Genomic DNA, 18088 nt, shown 5'->3' with positions numbered 1-18088 from the left:
AAGACATGCGTCTGTCCTCGGCTGTGCAGGAGGCTGGGATGCAGTGTGGGGTGCGTGGGAGAGGAAGGAGCTGTAAGGAATTCCCGAGGCTCCCACCCTTCCTCTGTGTCATGGGGTTGGTGACAGACCTTCCCAACAGTTTTTTCTTACCTGTTTCTGATTTCCCTGGAAAACACCCTCAGCCCCAGCTTCAGCTGCTTTGCTTGCTGGAGCAGCCCGAGCAACTACCAGCCTGCCCCAGGAAGGTGCTGAGGGCTCCAGGAGGCAGCAACATCCCTGCACAGCCAAACCACCTCCCACAGTAAAGCCAGGTGCCAGTCTATTCCCAGGCCAGGACTAGAGGAGCAAATCAGGACAAGAGTCACACAGGCTGGTAAAATTGTCACCATGACCAGCAATAGGCAGTATAAAAAAACTAATGTCTTAATGATGGGCAAACTGGTTTGTTCAATGCAGCAGTTGTATTATTTCAACAGCCAGAGACATATGTATGTCTTTGAGCTGCCTTCCCACTCCACACTGTGTTTGGCCAGCTCTTCAGCTTTCATACTCTACTCTACAATAAAATATCATCCCATCTGGCTAGTGAACTGTGTGTGAGTTAAAAATGGATTTCTGAAAACTGTTATTCAAAAAGTTATGTCAAATTCTGGGCCTAAAAGAACTCCTGACTATTAATTTCTTCTGAAGCAGCAACTCCAAGTATTTGTCTCCCTGTGTGCTTGGCTCTTGCTGACTAATACAGGACCTCAACGGAAACTTCAAGGCAATTCTTGAAGTTTTGCTCAATTGAGATATCTCTCTGAATTGAAATTTGTATTCTCTTACCTTGATGTATGAGACAGATCTGCATTTCAAAAGCTTGATTTGTTAGGATAGTATCTCCACAAATTTCACTCAGTAGACCAGAAGTTCTTTAACGCACACAAGCCTTCCTGAAAGAAGAAAACATAATCATGTGAGAAGTATGAAATGCCTTACTTTCTCTAAATTGATGGCTCTTACCTCCTCTGCCAACCCACTGACTGATTTGCATGTACATGGAAAACACTTCGCAGTTTGGGAAAGTGCCTACCTCAGCATGAGAAAAGTTCCTTCTTTAAAATGCATGACCATCATGTGTGAAGACCTCAGCACATGATCCCTGGTACTCTCTTTATGATTTCCCTTTGAGAGGTGTGTTTATTGTACGAGATTGCATAGTTCCATCCCCATTCTAGTATTTTGTGTACAAGCAGGAACATAGGACACAGATTACATGTGTCCTCAATAGAATCTGGAGCATTGTTATTTATTACAAATACTTCATCTGCATACTATTTCTTAGCCTTCCATATTAAATCAGATAAATCTACACAGATACGAATATGACATTAAGGCAGAGTTTCCAGATGGGCTACAATATAGCTATGTATACACTGGTTTCCAGTGGATTGGTCTACAATAAATAAGTATTATTATGAAAATCAAAGGACATTTTATTTTGTCCCCTTCTCCTTCAGACTGATTCAATACCTTTCTTACTGTTTTCATCTCTTTTGCTTGTTTTTCCAAACTGGTTTCTAAACATGGGGTTGACTTCTTCACCATCAGGACTAAGTTCTCTCTTAAATATGACCATAAAAACTGTTAAATGTGGGCTCTGTTCAGTTTCAGAAAGTCAGGACATCTTCCAGCCTGTGAAATCACACCTATTTACACTCAACCCAGGAGCTACATTATTTGGGGCAGTTCCAGACAATGAGAACACAATTCGCTGTACCATGGCTCCACCTCCAGTATTTTACTATGAATTTTCTTTTTGCTAAATTTTGCACTTATTTTGTTTAAAATTTACTCGGTTAACATTTTCTAGTGACATTTTCTTGAGAGTGAACCAAACATGCATTAAAAAAAACAGAAGTAAACCAATAAACCCCTCTGGTGTGCTGTGATATAATATTGCCCACACTGAGCAATAGCAGTTTCCACTTGAGGAAGGCTTAATCATGGAACTAAATGAGGGTCTTTTTTTTCCTTATCCCAGCTTCATGTTGACAGTATTATATGAAAGCCTATACTGACAGTAAAGCATATACCTTACCTTTTTGTGCTCTATCAAAAACCTGATCATCTTGTTTCCTTGCATCAAGCCACCTCCTCTCTCAAGCTGTAGTCTTTCTCTGCCACCTACCTCCCTCTGTCTGAAATATTAGCTACAGAAGTGGAAAGAAAGACACTTCTAAAATGAAAATACTCTAGGAATTAAGGCCTTTGCTTAAAAAAACATTTTCTTTTCAAAACAAAGCACACAAATCTGTAACTGTGTGCCATCAAAATTACTGAAACTGGATATTGCAGAGGATCTGCATATCACAATTGCACCAAGAATTTAATGCATGTATTATATTAATAGGGCTAGTGTTTAAGCAGCTTTGACAGAGTTCAGACATGGCCTGTTTCTACTTCTACATCACAGAAATTTAAAAAAAAAAAGTAAAACAAACCGAAAAAATACTTAGTTTGTGCTTGGGGGTGATTGTTAGGGAAAACTTTGTCTGAAGTTGCCTCTCTGTCCTGCACACAGCTGTGGAAATATGTATTATACAGCTTATATATAAATACAAGAATATCTGTAGAGCATCTTGGTGAATGAATCTCAGAACAAGCTGAATTCACCCACCAGTGGTTCAGTGCTGGCGGCGGAGGGGTGCAATTCAGCTCAGATCTGGATGTGCCACAACACATGCATCAGAAAGGCTGCTAGCTGTACCTCTGGGGACAAAATTGAGCCTATTACTATACTGATTTGTGAAAAAAAACCCAACTTCCCTGAGCTTTTGTATTGCAAAATCAAGTCCTAAATTCAGTGTGTTCTCACACATGTTAACATATTCCTTCATGACAGCTCTAAATTTCCCTTCTAGCCCTGCATAACGATCTCTTCATCTGCCGCGATCAGTAGAGGAGAGACAGGTGATGCCTCCAGCCCATAAGGGCTGGGTGGGACGGGTGAGTGACACACGCCAGATGCTGAGCCCTGAGCCAGACTGCAGCTCCCCTGTAAATACATCATGGAGTAAAAATCACCACGTACATTCCAGCTGCTGCAGAGTGTGTCACTGGAGTAGACGTGTTGTCACATATACAAACATGCACCAAATAGTATCTGTACGTGTTACTAATTAGCAACTAGCAGCTAATTCATAGAGCCACTGGGAAAATAGGAAAAGAAAAACAAACAAACAAACAACAAAACCATCATGCCTTCAAAGGAAGATTACAATTAATTATAAAAGGCCTCTGAGGTTGAAAATTAAAACCAAAATGTTCTTCAGGACAGTGAAGGAGACAACGAAGCCAGTGGTTTGTGTCCCCATGCTGGTTTACCATACTAATTTTTATCTTTAATTTCGGTTAATTCAGTTCCTGTAAAAACTAGCAAGCCAGCAGCTCTTTAACCTAAAGTCTTCTGCATCAATACAGACCCAGAGGCTGCACCTCAAAAAGGTCCCTGGGAACACCATGGTAACAGTTGCCAAGCCCTAGAAGACCAAAAAGCTTTTAGGCAGATAGAACACAAAGACTGACAAGATAAGAAAGAAGAACAGCAATATTGCTCTTCATCCATTTCAGTCAAAGCAATGCATTCTACTGAAATTTAAGTATGTACTGAGTTCTACAGACAGATTGAGGCATTAAAAAATAAGATAGAGAGCGGAAATAGGAAGATGAGTGAAATCAAAGTTGTTGTCTCATAGAGGAGGCACTGCACACACACATCACACTGTGATGCACACAGTAAATGGACAAAAATTGAAAGAAACTGGAGTCACCAGAAAATCTTTAGGAGTATTAATATTGCTATATAGGAGTACAGTATATGAACATTATATATGACTATTTATATTAGCTATTTTGTGAACTGTGCAAGTTGTTCATCAGCCACTTGGAAGGTGATATAAAATCACATCAATAAATTTGCAGGTAACATAGTGACAAGACTGGTGAGTAAGGTGGGAAGTGGGACATATAGAAAGACCTGAGTTTTTGCTAAGTCTTTTGGCACTTTCAAGAACAGACAGCACACAAATGGAGCTGTTTCCAGGGTTGCACATCTAGGACCAAGGAAGGCAGGTGATGGAAAGGGTCCTGGAAAGGATGACTCTATAAGGGGTTGTGAGTAGATGTCATAGGTTCACATAGGATCACCAAAGGTTTCAGCCTGGTTACCTGCAATCACAGTCAGCTATGTAAGACCTCAGAAGAAAGGCCAGAAACATCCTGGTGCCATCAGCCCAATACCACCAAGTAGTCCTTGGTTTTTACAAACTTGTAATAGTGATCCTGAAAATACCGTGGTATCCCAATACTGGGAAAGCATGTCTGCATTATGTGCCTTTACAATTGTGTTGTTGGGGGGGAAAAAAAATAGCCGTAAGCACCAGTTGCTAAGAAGGGATTTCACTTTGTGTATACCTTCAGCAGGAGAGATGTTAGAGTAATAACAAGTTCTTGTGTAAGTATTTTTTAAATAATGTTGAAAAATTGCGCAGAGTGCAAAGAGAAAAGGTACTAAAATCATCTGAGGACTGAAGAAATTGCTGTAGAATATTAAGGAGCTGCATCTATTTTGGCAAAACCAAAAATATTTTTATGTAGAACAAAATAGGTTTCATAAGAGAAATATTACATACCAAAGAACTGTTTAGCTAAGTGAAGCAAGACATTACATGAACCAACAGCTGGAAGCTGAAGCCAGCCAAACTCAAGCTAGAAGTGAGAAACACTAAAGGCAGCTGAACACTGCGGTAAATGGCTGCAGCCAGGGCTGGATTCTCCATCCACCTCACGTATCTTCCAGTCAGGAAAGCGTCCTTCCTGGAAACAGCAAAAGTCTCCCTGAGCTTCTAAAAAAGTGCATTATCAACAGCATGAAGTACATATGACATCAGATCGACAAAATAGAAAGGTATCTTCTGGCTAACAAAAAATCATTTTATCAAACATTATGTTTCCTGCTTAAACATTTGCACACCAGGTGCTGGCAGGTTGGCACTGGATGTATGATTTCCTGGGAAGGTGAGCAACAAATGTGGTCAGTGCTATCATGTTTCCACTTTTTTTTTTCCCCAGCCTTTCTGAATGTTGATGTTTTGTTTGATGACCTGTTTGCCTGTCCAGTGAGCCATTCACATTAATGCCCAATTCTTCTTTCGTGAAAGGTTCCAGCTTAGTTAGAAGATAACTTTGACTTGCTTTATAGGAATGTTTTCCAAGGCAAGGTGTAACTTTTTGCATCTTGCTGTTTATCAGAACCCATCATTCGTTATTCCTAACAAGATTTTCTTTTCACACTGCTCCTGTGAAACAATACCAGTGTATGACCATAGGAGTAATCCCATGCCAGTGTTTCAATGATACACAGCCAAATCTTAACCCATGTCCTTAAAAGTGTGCTTTCCTTCATTGCTCTCATAATTTTTTCTCTGTCTCAGCTGTTTTTGTCCAAGCCTTTGTTGTTCCTCGAGTGACTCAATCCACCTAAAATTCTTTAGTCAAGACCAAGAAAAACTACTTATATATAATTGTAAATATGCAGTGAGATCACTAGTGAATGTAGTTTCTGACGCTTGTTTTCCAGGATAATTTCCTATACAAGGACTGGTTTCACAGAGTGCACTGAGAAGGCAAAACAATGCCAACACCTTTGCATGAATGTTTGTATTGCTCTGCATTAAGGCACTAAAGTTTGCTTGTGTCTTATATTGGACAGTTTGACAGTCAAATAGCTATTTATAATAAAATAACTGAATTTGTGCTGAGCCACATCAGACCTAATGCCTCTATCATATACTTGAATGTGAGGTAAAATTCCTAAATTCATCCCTCAAGAAGAGATTCCCCAGGGGACACAAACTAGACTATCTGCCACATTGCAGCACCCGTTTGCACATGTTGTTATTTTATTCTTCACAATAAGCAAATGCTCACACGTGGCAAGTGTCAGGTCCTAATTTTGCTACTGCACAAAGTCATGGATGAAGAGCTTATATGAACCGCAGGAAGGTGTGCTGTGTCTTTGGAGTACATGTTCAAACAGACTCATCTTCCGAGAAATCAACTTTTTTTGTACATCACCCAGTGCACCATTACCTTTGAAACAGGCACAGATCTCTGTGTGGTGAGAAAGCTCCCTGCATCTCAGGAGCAGGGACACACAGGAGAAGCGAGATCCTGTCTTTCCAAGAGAGGACCCTCAGTCTCTCACTGCGCGGGGTGGAGAGGCGTTCCTTAGCTGACTGCCTTATTTTGGATGCCAGCCACAGGGTGAATCCTTCCCCACACCGTGGCTATTTGCCGGCTACTCAGGAGAAATAAAATGATAGAGTATGAAACACATTTCCCCTCATTTTCTTCTTGACCACTGACACCAAATTTGCTCTGCTGGGGGAAGGAACAGTGCTGAGGCTGAACCCCACAGCCATGGTGTTCCAGGGTGCACTGCAGTATGAAATACAAATTTACCAAACTAGAAGAGGAAGAGAAAAAAATGTTTAAATGTGAGTTCTAAACGTTGCACCTGGTGCAGAAAAAAATAAAACTTATGCTCACTAAGCACTGAAATATTATTGTGGTGAAGGACAGACATTCAGAACAATTCTTCTCACTTGGAATTCAAAAATTACATTTTGAGGGAGACAGAGTCAAATACTAATTTTTAATTGTATTTTCTGCAAAAATGAATTTTAATATTTCCAGGTATTCAGAATTTGAAGTGTTCGTTCTTTTCAGATATTTTTCCCCATAGTTTTGTAAACAATCAGCATTTGAAAAGCAAGTAATGTTATTTTGCTCACATTTTCTGTATTTTTTATTACAAATGTTTAAAACATAACTTAAAACTGGTCTCTTTTCACAGTAGTTGTGACCCATACCATGAAGCCGAACGCTTCCAAGAGCTGATATTGAAATCGACCTCCCATGCATCTCCGTCAAAATTAGCGGTTAAGATGCATTCGCCTATTTACACCTCTGTGTGTCGTACTCAGCAGAAAGGCAGGGAGTAAATCCAGTTTACCTTCAAGATAATTTGTTCTTTGCACGTGCCTTTGCCCTCGGCGTTGTTTGAGTTTCTATTAAATGCAAAAGCATCTTCATTCCCGGCATTTTTAATGATTCAAAGTTTCTCGGAAGATTCCTCGTTCGAAGCCACCGATTTTTCCTCCTTTGCTTCGTCAGACCTTTCAGTTCATGTAACTTTGGTGGTGACATTTTGCGGTGGACGCCGGACTCGGTGGGATTAGAAGGGGTTACCCACATCCCTGCCTTTCCCGAGGCCCGGCTTCATCCACTTGGATAGCGGGGCTCGACGAGCCGGGGGGCGGCAGGAGCGTCCTGCCCGGGGGGCGCGGAGGGAGCCGGCACCGGCGGTGGGGCAGCACCCGGCACGGTGAGCACATGAAATAAATGAAACGAAAAGGAACCGGAGAGGGTCTGCCCCGCTGGGCAAGCCCCCCGCTTCCTCTGCAGCCGCTCCGCTCCACCGGACCCCGCGGCCGTCGGCGAGTCCCGGCGCGGTCGGGGTGGGAGGTGGGTGCTGGAGCTTCCCCCGCAACTCCCGCCCCGCTGCTCCAGGGCAGCCCCGGCTTCAGGAGGGGGCTCTGCCCGGCTCCCCCACCCCTGCCTCTCGCCGGGCCTGGGTCCGGGGATGAAACTACTCCCCCCACACGGTGCCCGCGGAGCCCCGCCGGCCCCCGGCGCGTTTGCGGGGAAAAGTCGCGCTATAGGGAGGGAGAGAGGCAGGGAAAGAGGACAGGGAGGGGTTGTCATATCAGCCCAGCGCGGCCTCATGCCCCCTCACTCCTCCCACCAATGAGTTGTGCCTCTTAACCCCCAGGAACCTCCCTCCCGCGAAGCACTACTCCACTTTGCAGAACACGAGTTGATGAGAAAAAAAATAATTCTCGGCCGCGGCCAGCCATGAGCTGTTTGGATGTTATGTACCAAGTCTACGGTCCTCCCCAGTCCTACTTCGCAGCAGCCTACAGCCCCTATCACCCGGTACGTGCGGGGGGCAGCGGTGAAGAGGCAGAGGGTGGGAGGGGTGCCATCTGGAGGATGGTCGTCTGGGGCCTTACCAAAAGGAAAAAGGGAAAAGGAGAAGGGGAGGGGAAAGGGTGGAGGGGGGAAGATCTGGGAGCCTGCGATGGTGAGCGGAGCAGAACCGCATCCCACCTTGGCGCGGGGCTTGGTAGGGTACGTACCCCCGCGGCGACCGACGGGTTGCGGGCTGCCTCGAGAGCGATTTTATCCCTGCGACGGTTTTTTAGGGACTTTTTTTTTCCTTTTGCCGGGACGGGTTCTATTCAAGGGCAGCGATGCCCGCCGTTTGCACGAGTCCCGCGGGCAGCGGCGAGGACGAGCTGCCCGGGTCATTGCTCACCCCCTGCGCGCCGGCATCCCGGCCGCAGCCGCGGGAGCTACTTCGGGCAGATATTTTACCAGCACCTTGGCAAGGTGCTCCGGAATTACCCTCTGGAAGAGTGGGACGCCAGAGTGCCGGAGGACTGCGGCGTTTCCCCGGCTTGGCGGAGGGGGAGGAAGCCCCGGCCCCGAACCGGGCAAGACCGGCTCCCCCGCTCCTGCCGCCCGCTCGGCGGCGAGAACCCGGTCCGTTCCACGAGCTCCCGCGGCGGCAGCGGTGGCCTGCGAGACCCGCAGGTACTTCGTGGCCGAGAGCCACGTCTCGCCGCCGCAGTGGGTGCAGCTCCGCCCGACTATCGCGGGTACCGATTAATCACTGAAAGTCGTTAAAAGGATCCCGCTGGCCGCGGGGATGTTTCGCGGCAAGCACAGCCCGCCGTGCGCGGGGAGCTGCCCGCCGCGTGATGCCTGCTGTCCCGCGTGGGCCAGGGCTCGTTTCCCCGGGTTGCACCTGCTGCCCGACGCTTTCTCTCTCGCCCTCTGTTTTTCTCGTTTTTTCCTCCCCCTTATCCCTTCCAGAAATTAATTCCTTCTTCCCTCAGCAAAACGAAAAAAGGGCAAGGATAGACAGAGCAGCACCCCGGGCCCGGGGCGGGCGGCAGCCCCCGTCGCGCGGGGCCGGTGCTGGAGCAAGCGGCTATGCGTAACCCCCGGCGTGGTGGTCCGTGTGCCACCTTCAGCGCCTGGCAGGGGAGCCGGAATACCTGTTAGAAAGAGCAAATGATGTCTTCCCCCACCTTCCTTTCTTCTCCCACCCCCTACGCGGCGCACACGGCTTTGTGACATTACTTAGGGGAATGACCATTACCTCAATGGCAGAGCCGGGAGCCAAGTGGAAAGGCCGTCGTCAAGAAAGAGTGACATTATTAAATATCTCGCGTGTTTTGGCCCAGGACTTCGACCCGTCCCCTCGGTGCTTCCCCCGGGGCCCGCCCCAGGTTTCTGCCCGCAGCGGCCAAGCCCGGGCTCCACGTCCCCGTTGCTTATTTCTAAGAAACTCCCAGCAGCTGTGGACACGCTAACGCTGATAAAGAGAAAATGGGAAACATTCAGCAAACTTCTGTTTTCCCACACAGCGGGATCCAGTAAAAACAGAATGATCTCGTAGGAAATACCTGGAACTTCTTGCTGACCGGGGAAATACCTTTTTTTTTTTCCCCTGAAATGTGTTTGAGGCTGCCAGTGGTTTGTTTTGGTTTTGTTTGTTTGTTTTTTGTGTGGTTGGGGTTTGTTTGTTTGTTTTTGTCTTCCTCCTCCTTGCCTTTGTGAGTTGCAGGACACTCTTTGGGTCAGATTTTTCGAGCCGGGGACCGAGCAGCGCTCGCCATCCCTGAGTGCGCGGCCGCCGCCTGCCCGCGGCCCCCGCTTCGTCCCCCCATACCTCAGCCCCTTGGCGGCCACTGTCCCCCCCAGGAGCCGGCCTTCAAAGTGCCTTCTTGTGCGGGACTTCGTGCTGGGGACCCGCCTGTGTAATCCCCCTATCCGGTACGGAGGCTATCTTGCTCCATCCCGGTCGACATCTCTGGGTTTCGGGTCCCCAGACTAACTTGCAGCCCCTTCGCTGCCTCCGCAGAGTGGGGCAGAAATGCTGCTGCGGGGTGCTGGGTGCTGCTGGTGGGACGGCCGGCAGCCGAGGACCAGACTTTTGCATCCTCTCGGAAAGCTCGCAGGAGCTGGCTCGGCGCTGCATCCCGGCTGCCACAGAGAGGGACAGCGCACCTTGCCGCGCTGCGCTGCGTAACCGGCTCTATTTTCTTTTCTTCCTTCCCGCTCCCCGACCCCTCGACTTTCCTCTAGAAACTCGCCTTTTACTCCAAAATGCAAGAAGCCCCGGAGAGCAGCAGCAGCGCCAGCGTCAGCAACTCCTTCTCCAGCCACCCCGCGACCAACATCAAGGAGGAAGACTGCAGCCCCGAGAAGGAGCGACCCCCCGAGGCCGAGTACATTAGCTCCCGCTGCGTCCTCTTCACCTACTTCCAGGGGGACATCAGCGCCGTGGTGGACGAGCACTTCAGCCGGGCGCTCAGTCAGCCCAGCAGTTTCTCGCTCGGCAGCGCGAAAGTGGCGCGGAACGCCGGCTCCTGGCGCGGTGAGGCGCGGTGAAGGGCGGTGGGGCGCGGTGGGGTGCGTAGGGCGGCGGGACCCCCGTCCGGGACATCTCCCTCCACTCCGCCGGCCGCGGGTGCCCGGCGGGCAGCCCCTGGGAACCGGTTGTCCCGGCTCGGGAGCCGCGAGCTGCTTGTGTCTCTTAGTGAAAAAAAGGAAGAGAAACCCCCGTTCTGTTTGCACTGTGCTTCCCGCTGCCCGTGCCAAGCGAGGTGGTTGGCAGAACCCAATCACCTTTACACAGACGATTTACCTGACAGGGGCTGCAGCCAAACAAGCTGCTGAGGGATCCTCTCACTGTGGCTGTGGCAAGTGCCTCCCCTGTCGACCCAGCCGGGGCAGCTTTAAGTCTAGTGTGGTGGTCGTCAAAGGTGGGAACAAAGCAAAAGGCAAATGTGGAAATCATCTCGCCAGCTTCCCACTGCTAAGAACCAGATTACATATGTGCCTGGATCTTGTACTACATGTATCACCACCCTGGTTGTTTCTGGAGCAGAGACAAGGACCCTAAATTTCTGAAAATGACAGCTTTCAGACCTGCCCACAGCAATGGCCCTGTGCTGGCAAGGCTGAGACTGCAGCTGATGCACAGTTCTCCATAGCCATGCCCGATTCAACATGGACGAGCCTGCCAGGGTACCTGAGGAAGAGGGGAATAACCTTCTCCACTCTCTGCCCACCAGAGTCAGAGCAGGCACACCTTCTGTGACAGTTTGCGGACCCTTCCTCACAGGGTCACCCACTTAGCCAAGAGTTGGTTTCCCAGACCCTCCCTGAGTTGCTCTTGGTAGTTTCTAAGAACGAAATAGCAGTTTAAATATTTCACGGGCGAAAGATATTCGGTGTTGGAATTGATATCAGGAGAAGAGAGTCCTTTACTCGTCTTGAACCTCTTTCCTTTCTCCTGAGTAATGCCAGGAGGCAGAACTGACCTACCTTCTTGCAAACACATATCAGGAGCATGGTTTTGTATGTCTCAGGAACAGTGTGCATTCCCAGTTAATAACGCATAATGTCTATCTGCGCTATTAATAATCCTTAGTCCATCTTGTATGTTGCTTACTGAGTAAAGAAAATGTAGGGTCCTTGTCCTTTGCCCTGCCAGTCTCCAAAGATCTGCAGAGTGCCTCTCAAATATGTTAACAATATACCCAAGAAACAGCCATAAGTCCAGTGTAATAGATGGGAAATTGCCCCCACGTGTTTAGAAAATTTGAGCTGGCCCTTAGTCACATCTCATGCTGTTCCTGCCCACTTTGAAACTGCACTGAAGCAGCAGCCGCTTTCCTGGCAGGGTCAGGCATTCTCTGAGGTGTTGGATGTGAATGCTTAGGCAGGGAGATTACTACAAAAACAAACAAGAAGAATCCAATCCTGGAAATTGCTGAGGTGCATAAAAGCTCCCGCTCAGTTTCTGTTACTCTCTGAAAAGAGATGTTTCCCTCACCTTGGATAACAGCCTTTTATTTAAATACATAGTAAGAGAAACCTGGAGCAAATAGTTTCAGTTCCATGGGTGAGCCCTGGGCTAGGTGTGATGGATGTTTATCTGGAGGGGAATCTGTACTTGTTGGAAGTAATTTCTTGTGTTTGTCAGTTTTGGGGGAGATAAAGGGAAGGTGAGGGCTGGCTTGAGGGCATTTGGGAAGGGGCTGAGCCCTAGGGAAAAGAGGTCAGGGTTTGCTGGATGTGCTCATTGCTGTCTTTCCTTTCTCTCCCCCCGCCTTCACCCAGATGGCTCCTTCCCGATGAGCCAGCGCAGCTTCCCCCCATCCTTCTGGAACAGCACGTACCAGCCCTCCTCGGTCCCAGCCACTCTGAGTAGCCCCCTGGCCGCTGCTGCCCACAGTGAGCTGCCCTTCGCCGCCGCTGACCCCTACGCACCCGCCTCTCTGCACGGACACCTGCACCAGGGTGGCCCCGAGCCCTGGCACCATGCCCACCACCACCACCACCACCATCCCTACATCGGGACACAGAGCACTGCTTACCCCCGCCCTGCCGCCATGCATGAGGTCTACGGGCCCCACTTCGACCCCCGCTACGGCTCGCTCCTGGTGCCCACCGCCTCCGTCCGCCCCCACCGCCTCACCCCCGCCTCTGTGCCCACGCCAGTCAGCCCCCCCTGCGAACTCGGCAAGAGCGAGGCAGGCACCGCTGCGGCCTGGACAACACCGGGACCCTTTCCCAGCGCAGCAGGGGACATGGCACAGAGCCTCAGCCTCAATGTGGATGCAGGTAAAGAGTTGTCCTTGGCCTCTCTGGGTCCCCTCAGCTCAGCTGCACCCCTGCTCGCCACCGCCCTCACACCACCCAGAGTAGTGGGGATGGACCCTTTGTGGTGGGGTGGATGGGGTACTGCTCTAGGAGGACAAATTGGGGGTGGAAGCCCCATGGGAGTTATCTGAGCTCTACCCTGGGTGCCCTTCTTGGGGCTCTCAGGTCAGGCAAGTAAGGAAGGGGAGGGCAAAGATGGGACAGGGCAACACACCTACACCCCCACAACTTCTTTTGAATTTCTGACACCCACAAATATGCCCTGAGGGTACAGGTTGCTTTGTGGTACTCTTATCCCGGTGCTGGCCCCTCTTCTGCCTTGGGCAGAAAGAGCTGGGAGCAGGACAGAGCTATCCCAAAGGTCACGGCTCAGTCCCACCACAAATGGCTCCTTACAGTGGCCTCACTGTAGGCAGGAGGGAGGTGTGCATGCCTGCCATCTGGTTGGGGTCTTCTCCTTGCTCCACAGCCTCCTGGGGCTCCAGAGAGTCCGTGCTTTAGACTGATTCCTGATTTCACCTGGCAGAAATGCAGTTCATCTTTCTCTGTCCTTAAATGCCTGTACCTATTTTTCTTCTTCCTTTTTTTTTTTTTTTTTTTTTTTCTTCTCTCCGTTCTCAGGTTTGCAGCCTCAGGATAAAAGCAAGGATCTATACTGGTTTTAGAGCTGTCCTTCACTCTTCTTCCCCTGGCTCTCCCCTGTAGATCTCTGCCTGTTAGACATGGTGGCATTCGGAGCTGAAATCGGGTCAGTTTGTAACAGCTTCTGATCTTGGTTTGCAGCTCGCCGTTACTCCTTCTGTGGTGGATCCCTTCTGAGCTGATGTGCTGACACAAAGACTCCCAGATCCCCCCTTGCCCTTTTCCAAGCCCACTGTGGCCCTGCAGCTTGGGGAAAGACAACAGGACTTAAAAGGACCTGGCATTGCAAGGATGATACTTCAGACTTATTTTGGAGAGGAAGATCCTGTTCTTGCGAGAGGAGAGCCAAAGACATTGAAGTTCTATTTAAGCAGAGCCCATACCCAGAACTGCAGTCAGACTACTCTAAAAGAGTTAAATGACATCATGGATGGTGATGCAAAACCACTGGCCTTCGTACAGGGGGCAGAGGAAATCATGGGGGCTTTTCGTAGTGGTATGAATATTTTTTTATGGCAGTGAAAATTATTTCTCAAATGCAAACATGGGAAAGCTACTTAGCAGTCTTGAACTGGATTTATACTTTACATTATAGAAAAGTAAAAGGAGAAGAAACTGGAACTCATTAACATTTTTGAATTATCAAGGAACTGTTCAGATTTTTCAGCTTTGTGGTTGTGAGTGGCAAGTGTCTGGCTGGGGCCACCTGCCCTGGGCTTACAGAGATGCAGCTGTTCCACGCACAACTGCTCAAACCCCAGAAAGACAAAAAAGCAAGGTGGCACTTATCAGACTTTGGCACAACATTTGCATTGGATATAAAGCAGTTGTTTGGTTGTGGTTTTTTGGTTTTGTTTTGTTTTTTACAAGAAACATTTTCTGGTGAAAGAAACTCCCCCTTTAAAGCAGGGGAAGGAAACTTGTGAAGAACTGCTTGCCCTCAACCCAGCAGCCTTTACGAGGAACATCTGAAGGAAAGGCACATAATGGACAATAGGTCTGAGTTGCCTCTAACATTTCTCTTTGTCTTCTTGTTGCTGTCATTTTGTCACTTTAATAGTTGTTTTGTTTTGGTTTTTTTTTTTTTGAAGGAGGAATAAGGTATCTATTTAACAGTAGAAAAGCTGTATTAAAGGTATCTCCTTCTTTCACCCTGTGTGCTTTTATGAAGAATTAAAGTTAAATAAGAGAAATGAAACATACTGGAAGCTTCAGGATGAAACAGGAAAAATGCCTGTGATGTGGATGAAGTGAGTTATTTTATTACTTTGCATTAAAGATAAATAGAAATCCTAGCAGTTGAAAATATTTCATTACTGAGTAAAAAATGCAGTGATAAATACAAAAGATAAGAAAATACTAGTTTGCTACATTTTAGTGTACGGTGTATTTGTAAGATAGGTTAATGTAAGGGGTCTGCTCCATAATAGCAGATGTTCCTTCATAAAGCTGATAGAAGAGGGGACTGTAGCATTCAGCATTGCTATTGCACAAGTAAATTAAAATACTATTATAGGGTGATGAACAATTAATGAAACAGAGCAGAAGTGGCAATTTCCCCTTAAATGCTGACTATTTACAAGCAAAGCATCTGCTCCCAACACTACTATCCTTTGTTTTTTTCTAATTTTTCTTAATATTACTTCTCTGACACTGGGAGAAGCAGTAGAAAATGGACTTTTCTGCTACGATGAGAGTTTTTAACTTCTGACGCTCTCACGTAATCTGACATAATGCTCACCACGTGTCAGAAATGGAGTTATGAATAACCAAAACACTCTTCCCCTAGGTTTCAGCTCAGCCGTAACTCCTTTTATGGGAAAGAATAGGAATCCCAATAGTAAGAATGCCATAACACAGTGTGAGTAAATACTGTGAGAAGTTGACAAGGAGCTGCTTTGAAATACACTGTGTGTGGAACATCCCTGGCCAGAGCTCGGCACATGGCAGAAGGTGACTTGCTGTGATTCCTTTAGCCAAACGCACACCTGAGCATTTCGCTCTCAGCCTCCAATCAGCCAGAGCCCAGACAAGCTGTAAAGGGCAAGGGAAGGAGTCCAGAATTTATATGACTGGTTAAACCAAAAACATTCTAAGGTGTCTATTAAGAAAAAATGCAGCAGGGCTTTGCAGGAGAAAAGTAGCTGAAAATGACATTTAACTTTACTGTTGCAGAGGCTTGGAGCTAACAGGATCATTCTGTAGCATTTGCCTGTGGTTTTCTTTAGGGTGTTTTTAAAGTTTGTTTGTTTGTTTGTTTGTTGTTGTTGTTGTTGTTGTTTTTTAATATTAATGTGGCTCTAGCGTTGGTTGCGCTTCACCAGAATTGTTTCATTTTTCTTTCTTTTTCTCCCCTGTCCTCTACAATTCACAATAAGAAGGACTGGGCAATACAGCCCGAATACATTCAGAAATATTCACATAAGTGCAAACCAGTCATATACTTTATGGGCATTTACAATCCATTTGGACTGTGAATGTTTCCAAGCATGAGAATTTAAACAATGAATACATGAATATTCTCTTTGACATTTGTTCTTCAGGTACTCTTTTTTACTGTTGTATTGTGAGAGCATCTGAAGGCAAGATTATGGCTCAAGGTCTTAGATGCTATGCAAACAATTTTAAAAAAATATTCCTACTTCAGATGAAGTGCAGTCTGAAAGTGCACATGCCATATTTTGGCTAATCCCTGCAGAGTTTTGCGCACTCAACATTACTCTGACTCCAGAGGCACTGCTCACAGCATCTACCTTTAACGTTTGGGAGTGTATCTTTGCAGGACTGGAGCCACAGCTCCTAATGCAGTAACAGGGCAAATAACCTCGATGCCATTTCACAGGTCTGTTTTATCCCTCTTTGCTTCATAGATTGATTGCTTAGTCATGAATGCCTGCAGGAAATCTGGAAATAGAAAAGAAATACTTCTTATATGTTACATATGTCTTGTATGTCATGTGTTTGTCACGCACCAAAAGAACAGGGCTGTGGGTCTCTTATCCTGTAGCCCAAAGAGCAGATCATCCCACTGCCCCTTTCGTGAGTGTTGTGCAGAGGTTTGAACCGGCTTGTGCTCTCTGGCTGCCCACCTGACAAAAAAAGGAGCCTGGCTGGGACAGACAGACAAACAAGCTCCCAGCCCTTTCATGCAGAGTCCAGGGAAGGAGGCAGAGGGATGGGATCTGCCCCAGAGCATGGCAGTACAGGGTGTAGCAAGAGGATCCACTGATACCAAGAGTGGTTCGTAGAAGTTTGCAGAGTAAACTCTGAGTGTATTCACTGCAGACATTTATTTCCCATTCTGAAAATTACTGAAACTTGGCAAAGCACAAAAGAATACCATTTAAATCAACTCCAAGGTTAACACTGATCTATCAAGGAAAGGCTAGAAGTAAGGATGGGATATAGTATTTGTGGTCATAGTCTCCACTTTATTGTAATAAGGGTTTCACTTCAGTACAGCTGCAGTTGCAAGAACGTGGCAGAGAGCTCTTTAGACACATCCATATGTGGCCCTGCACTTACAGTCTGATGTTGGCGAGCCTTAGGGTAACCTTCCTTGCTTCCCGTCTCCTTTTCCAGTGGATTTTCCATAGGACTGCCCAGCAGAGGAGGAGGAGGCGAGGAGAGCGAGGGTGAAAGAGTCTGAGTAATCCCTTGCGCCTCCGCTGGACTGTGTGCTGCCTGTCTCTGGGGAAATGTATCTGCCCTGTCTCCTCCTTGGGTCAGGCGGGACCACTGTCCCTTCTCGCCTTCCCTTTGAAGTCCTGTTTAGGTTCCCGGCAAGCTCTAGTGAGGGCTTAAAGGTTGGTCCCTTCCAAGAAGGGAGGAAAATGCTGCTGGTGGCTTTAGATGCACCAGCATTCTCAGACTGGTAGTTCTCGTGCATCTTTTTCTGGGCAAGGGTTGTAATTAACATGCCCTTTTGATTACAGAAGGGTGAGACAGCTCCTCTGGGGGATTGCGGCATCCTGGCTGGCTTCCCTGGCCTGCTACCCAGAGGAGCAGTTGTGGCAGGGGAAGGAGAGAGGCTCACGGTGTGATTATCCAGAGGAGTGAGGTATTGATTCTGTAGGCTAGGGAATTTTGCTTAGGGAAATGGGAATAGGGGAGAGTTAAAATAAACATGTTTTTAAATTAAAAAAAATAAATAAATAAAAGGAAAAAAAGGAAAATAAGAGAAAGGAGAAGAAAGAGGAGAAGAAAAAGGAAAAAGGAGAAGGAAAAGAAAAAGGAGAAGAAAAGAGGAGAAGGAGAAGAAAAAAATAAAAATAAAAAGAAAAAATAAAAAGAAAAAATAAAAAGAAAAAATAAAAAGAAAAAATAAAAAGAAAGAAAAAGTAAAAGTAAAAGAAGGAGAAAAAGAAAAAGAAAAAGAAAAAGAAAAAGAAAAAGAAAAAGAAAAAGAAAAAGAAAAAGAAAGAGAAAAAGAAAAAGAAAAAGAAGAAGAAGAAGAAAAAGAAGAAGAAAAAGAAAAAGAAAAAGAAAGAGAAAAAGAGAAAAAGAAAAGGAAAAAGAGAAAAAAGAAAAGGAAAAGGAAAAGGAAAAGGAAAAGGAAAAGGAAAAGGAAAAGGAAAAGGAAAAGGAAAAGGAAAAG

The 18088-nt window shown here is 46.8% G+C and overlaps 1 protein-coding gene across 5 annotated transcripts; it reads left to right on the top strand.

The window, feature by feature from the left end:
* Window positions 1-7924: 7924 nt before the first annotated feature.
* Window positions 7925-14333, top strand: VGLL2 (vestigial like family member 2). Of its 5 annotated transcripts, none has more exons than XM_082049251.1 (4): window positions 7925-8043; window positions 10264-10555; window positions 12307-12810; window positions 13633-14333. In XM_082049251.1, exons 1-4 carry the CDS (start codon window positions 7963-7965, stop codon window positions 13671-13673), a joined length of 918 nt encoding a protein of 305 aa, XP_081905377.1. In that variant the 5' UTR covers window positions 7925-7962; the 3' UTR covers window positions 13674-14333. The 5 variants fall into 5 exon arrangements, with proteins under 5 accessions (XP_081905377.1, XP_081905376.1, XP_081905375.1 ...); XM_082049250.1 differs by having other exon boundaries at window positions 13471-14333; XM_082049249.1 differs by having other exon boundaries at window positions 7989-8703; window positions 13471-14333.
* Window positions 14334-18088: the final 3755 nt, after the last annotated feature.

The sequence above is a fragment of the Streptopelia decaocto genome (assembly GCF_964273445.1).
Source record: "Streptopelia decaocto genome assembly, chromosome: 3".
NCBI classification, from domain to species: Eukaryota; Metazoa; Chordata; class Aves; order Columbiformes; family Columbidae; genus Streptopelia; species Streptopelia decaocto.
The sequence above is the reverse complement of the archived record's forward strand: the minus strand, read 5'-3'. Positions and strand labels throughout refer to the sequence as shown.

Coding starts and splice junctions, on each gene's coding strand:
- VGLL2 (XM_082049249.1), top strand. CDS start 8,101: ATGGTCGTCTGGGGCCTTACCAAAAGGAAAAAGGGAAAAGGAGAAGGG. Junction 8,704..10,263: donor GTGGCCTGCGAGACCCGCAG/GTACTTCGTGGC, acceptor ACTTTCCTCTAG/AAACTCGCCTTTTACTCCAA. Junction 12,811..13,470: donor CAGCCTCAATGTGGATGCAG/GTAAAGAGTTGT, acceptor CTCCGTTCTCAG/GTTTGCAGCCTCAGGATAAA.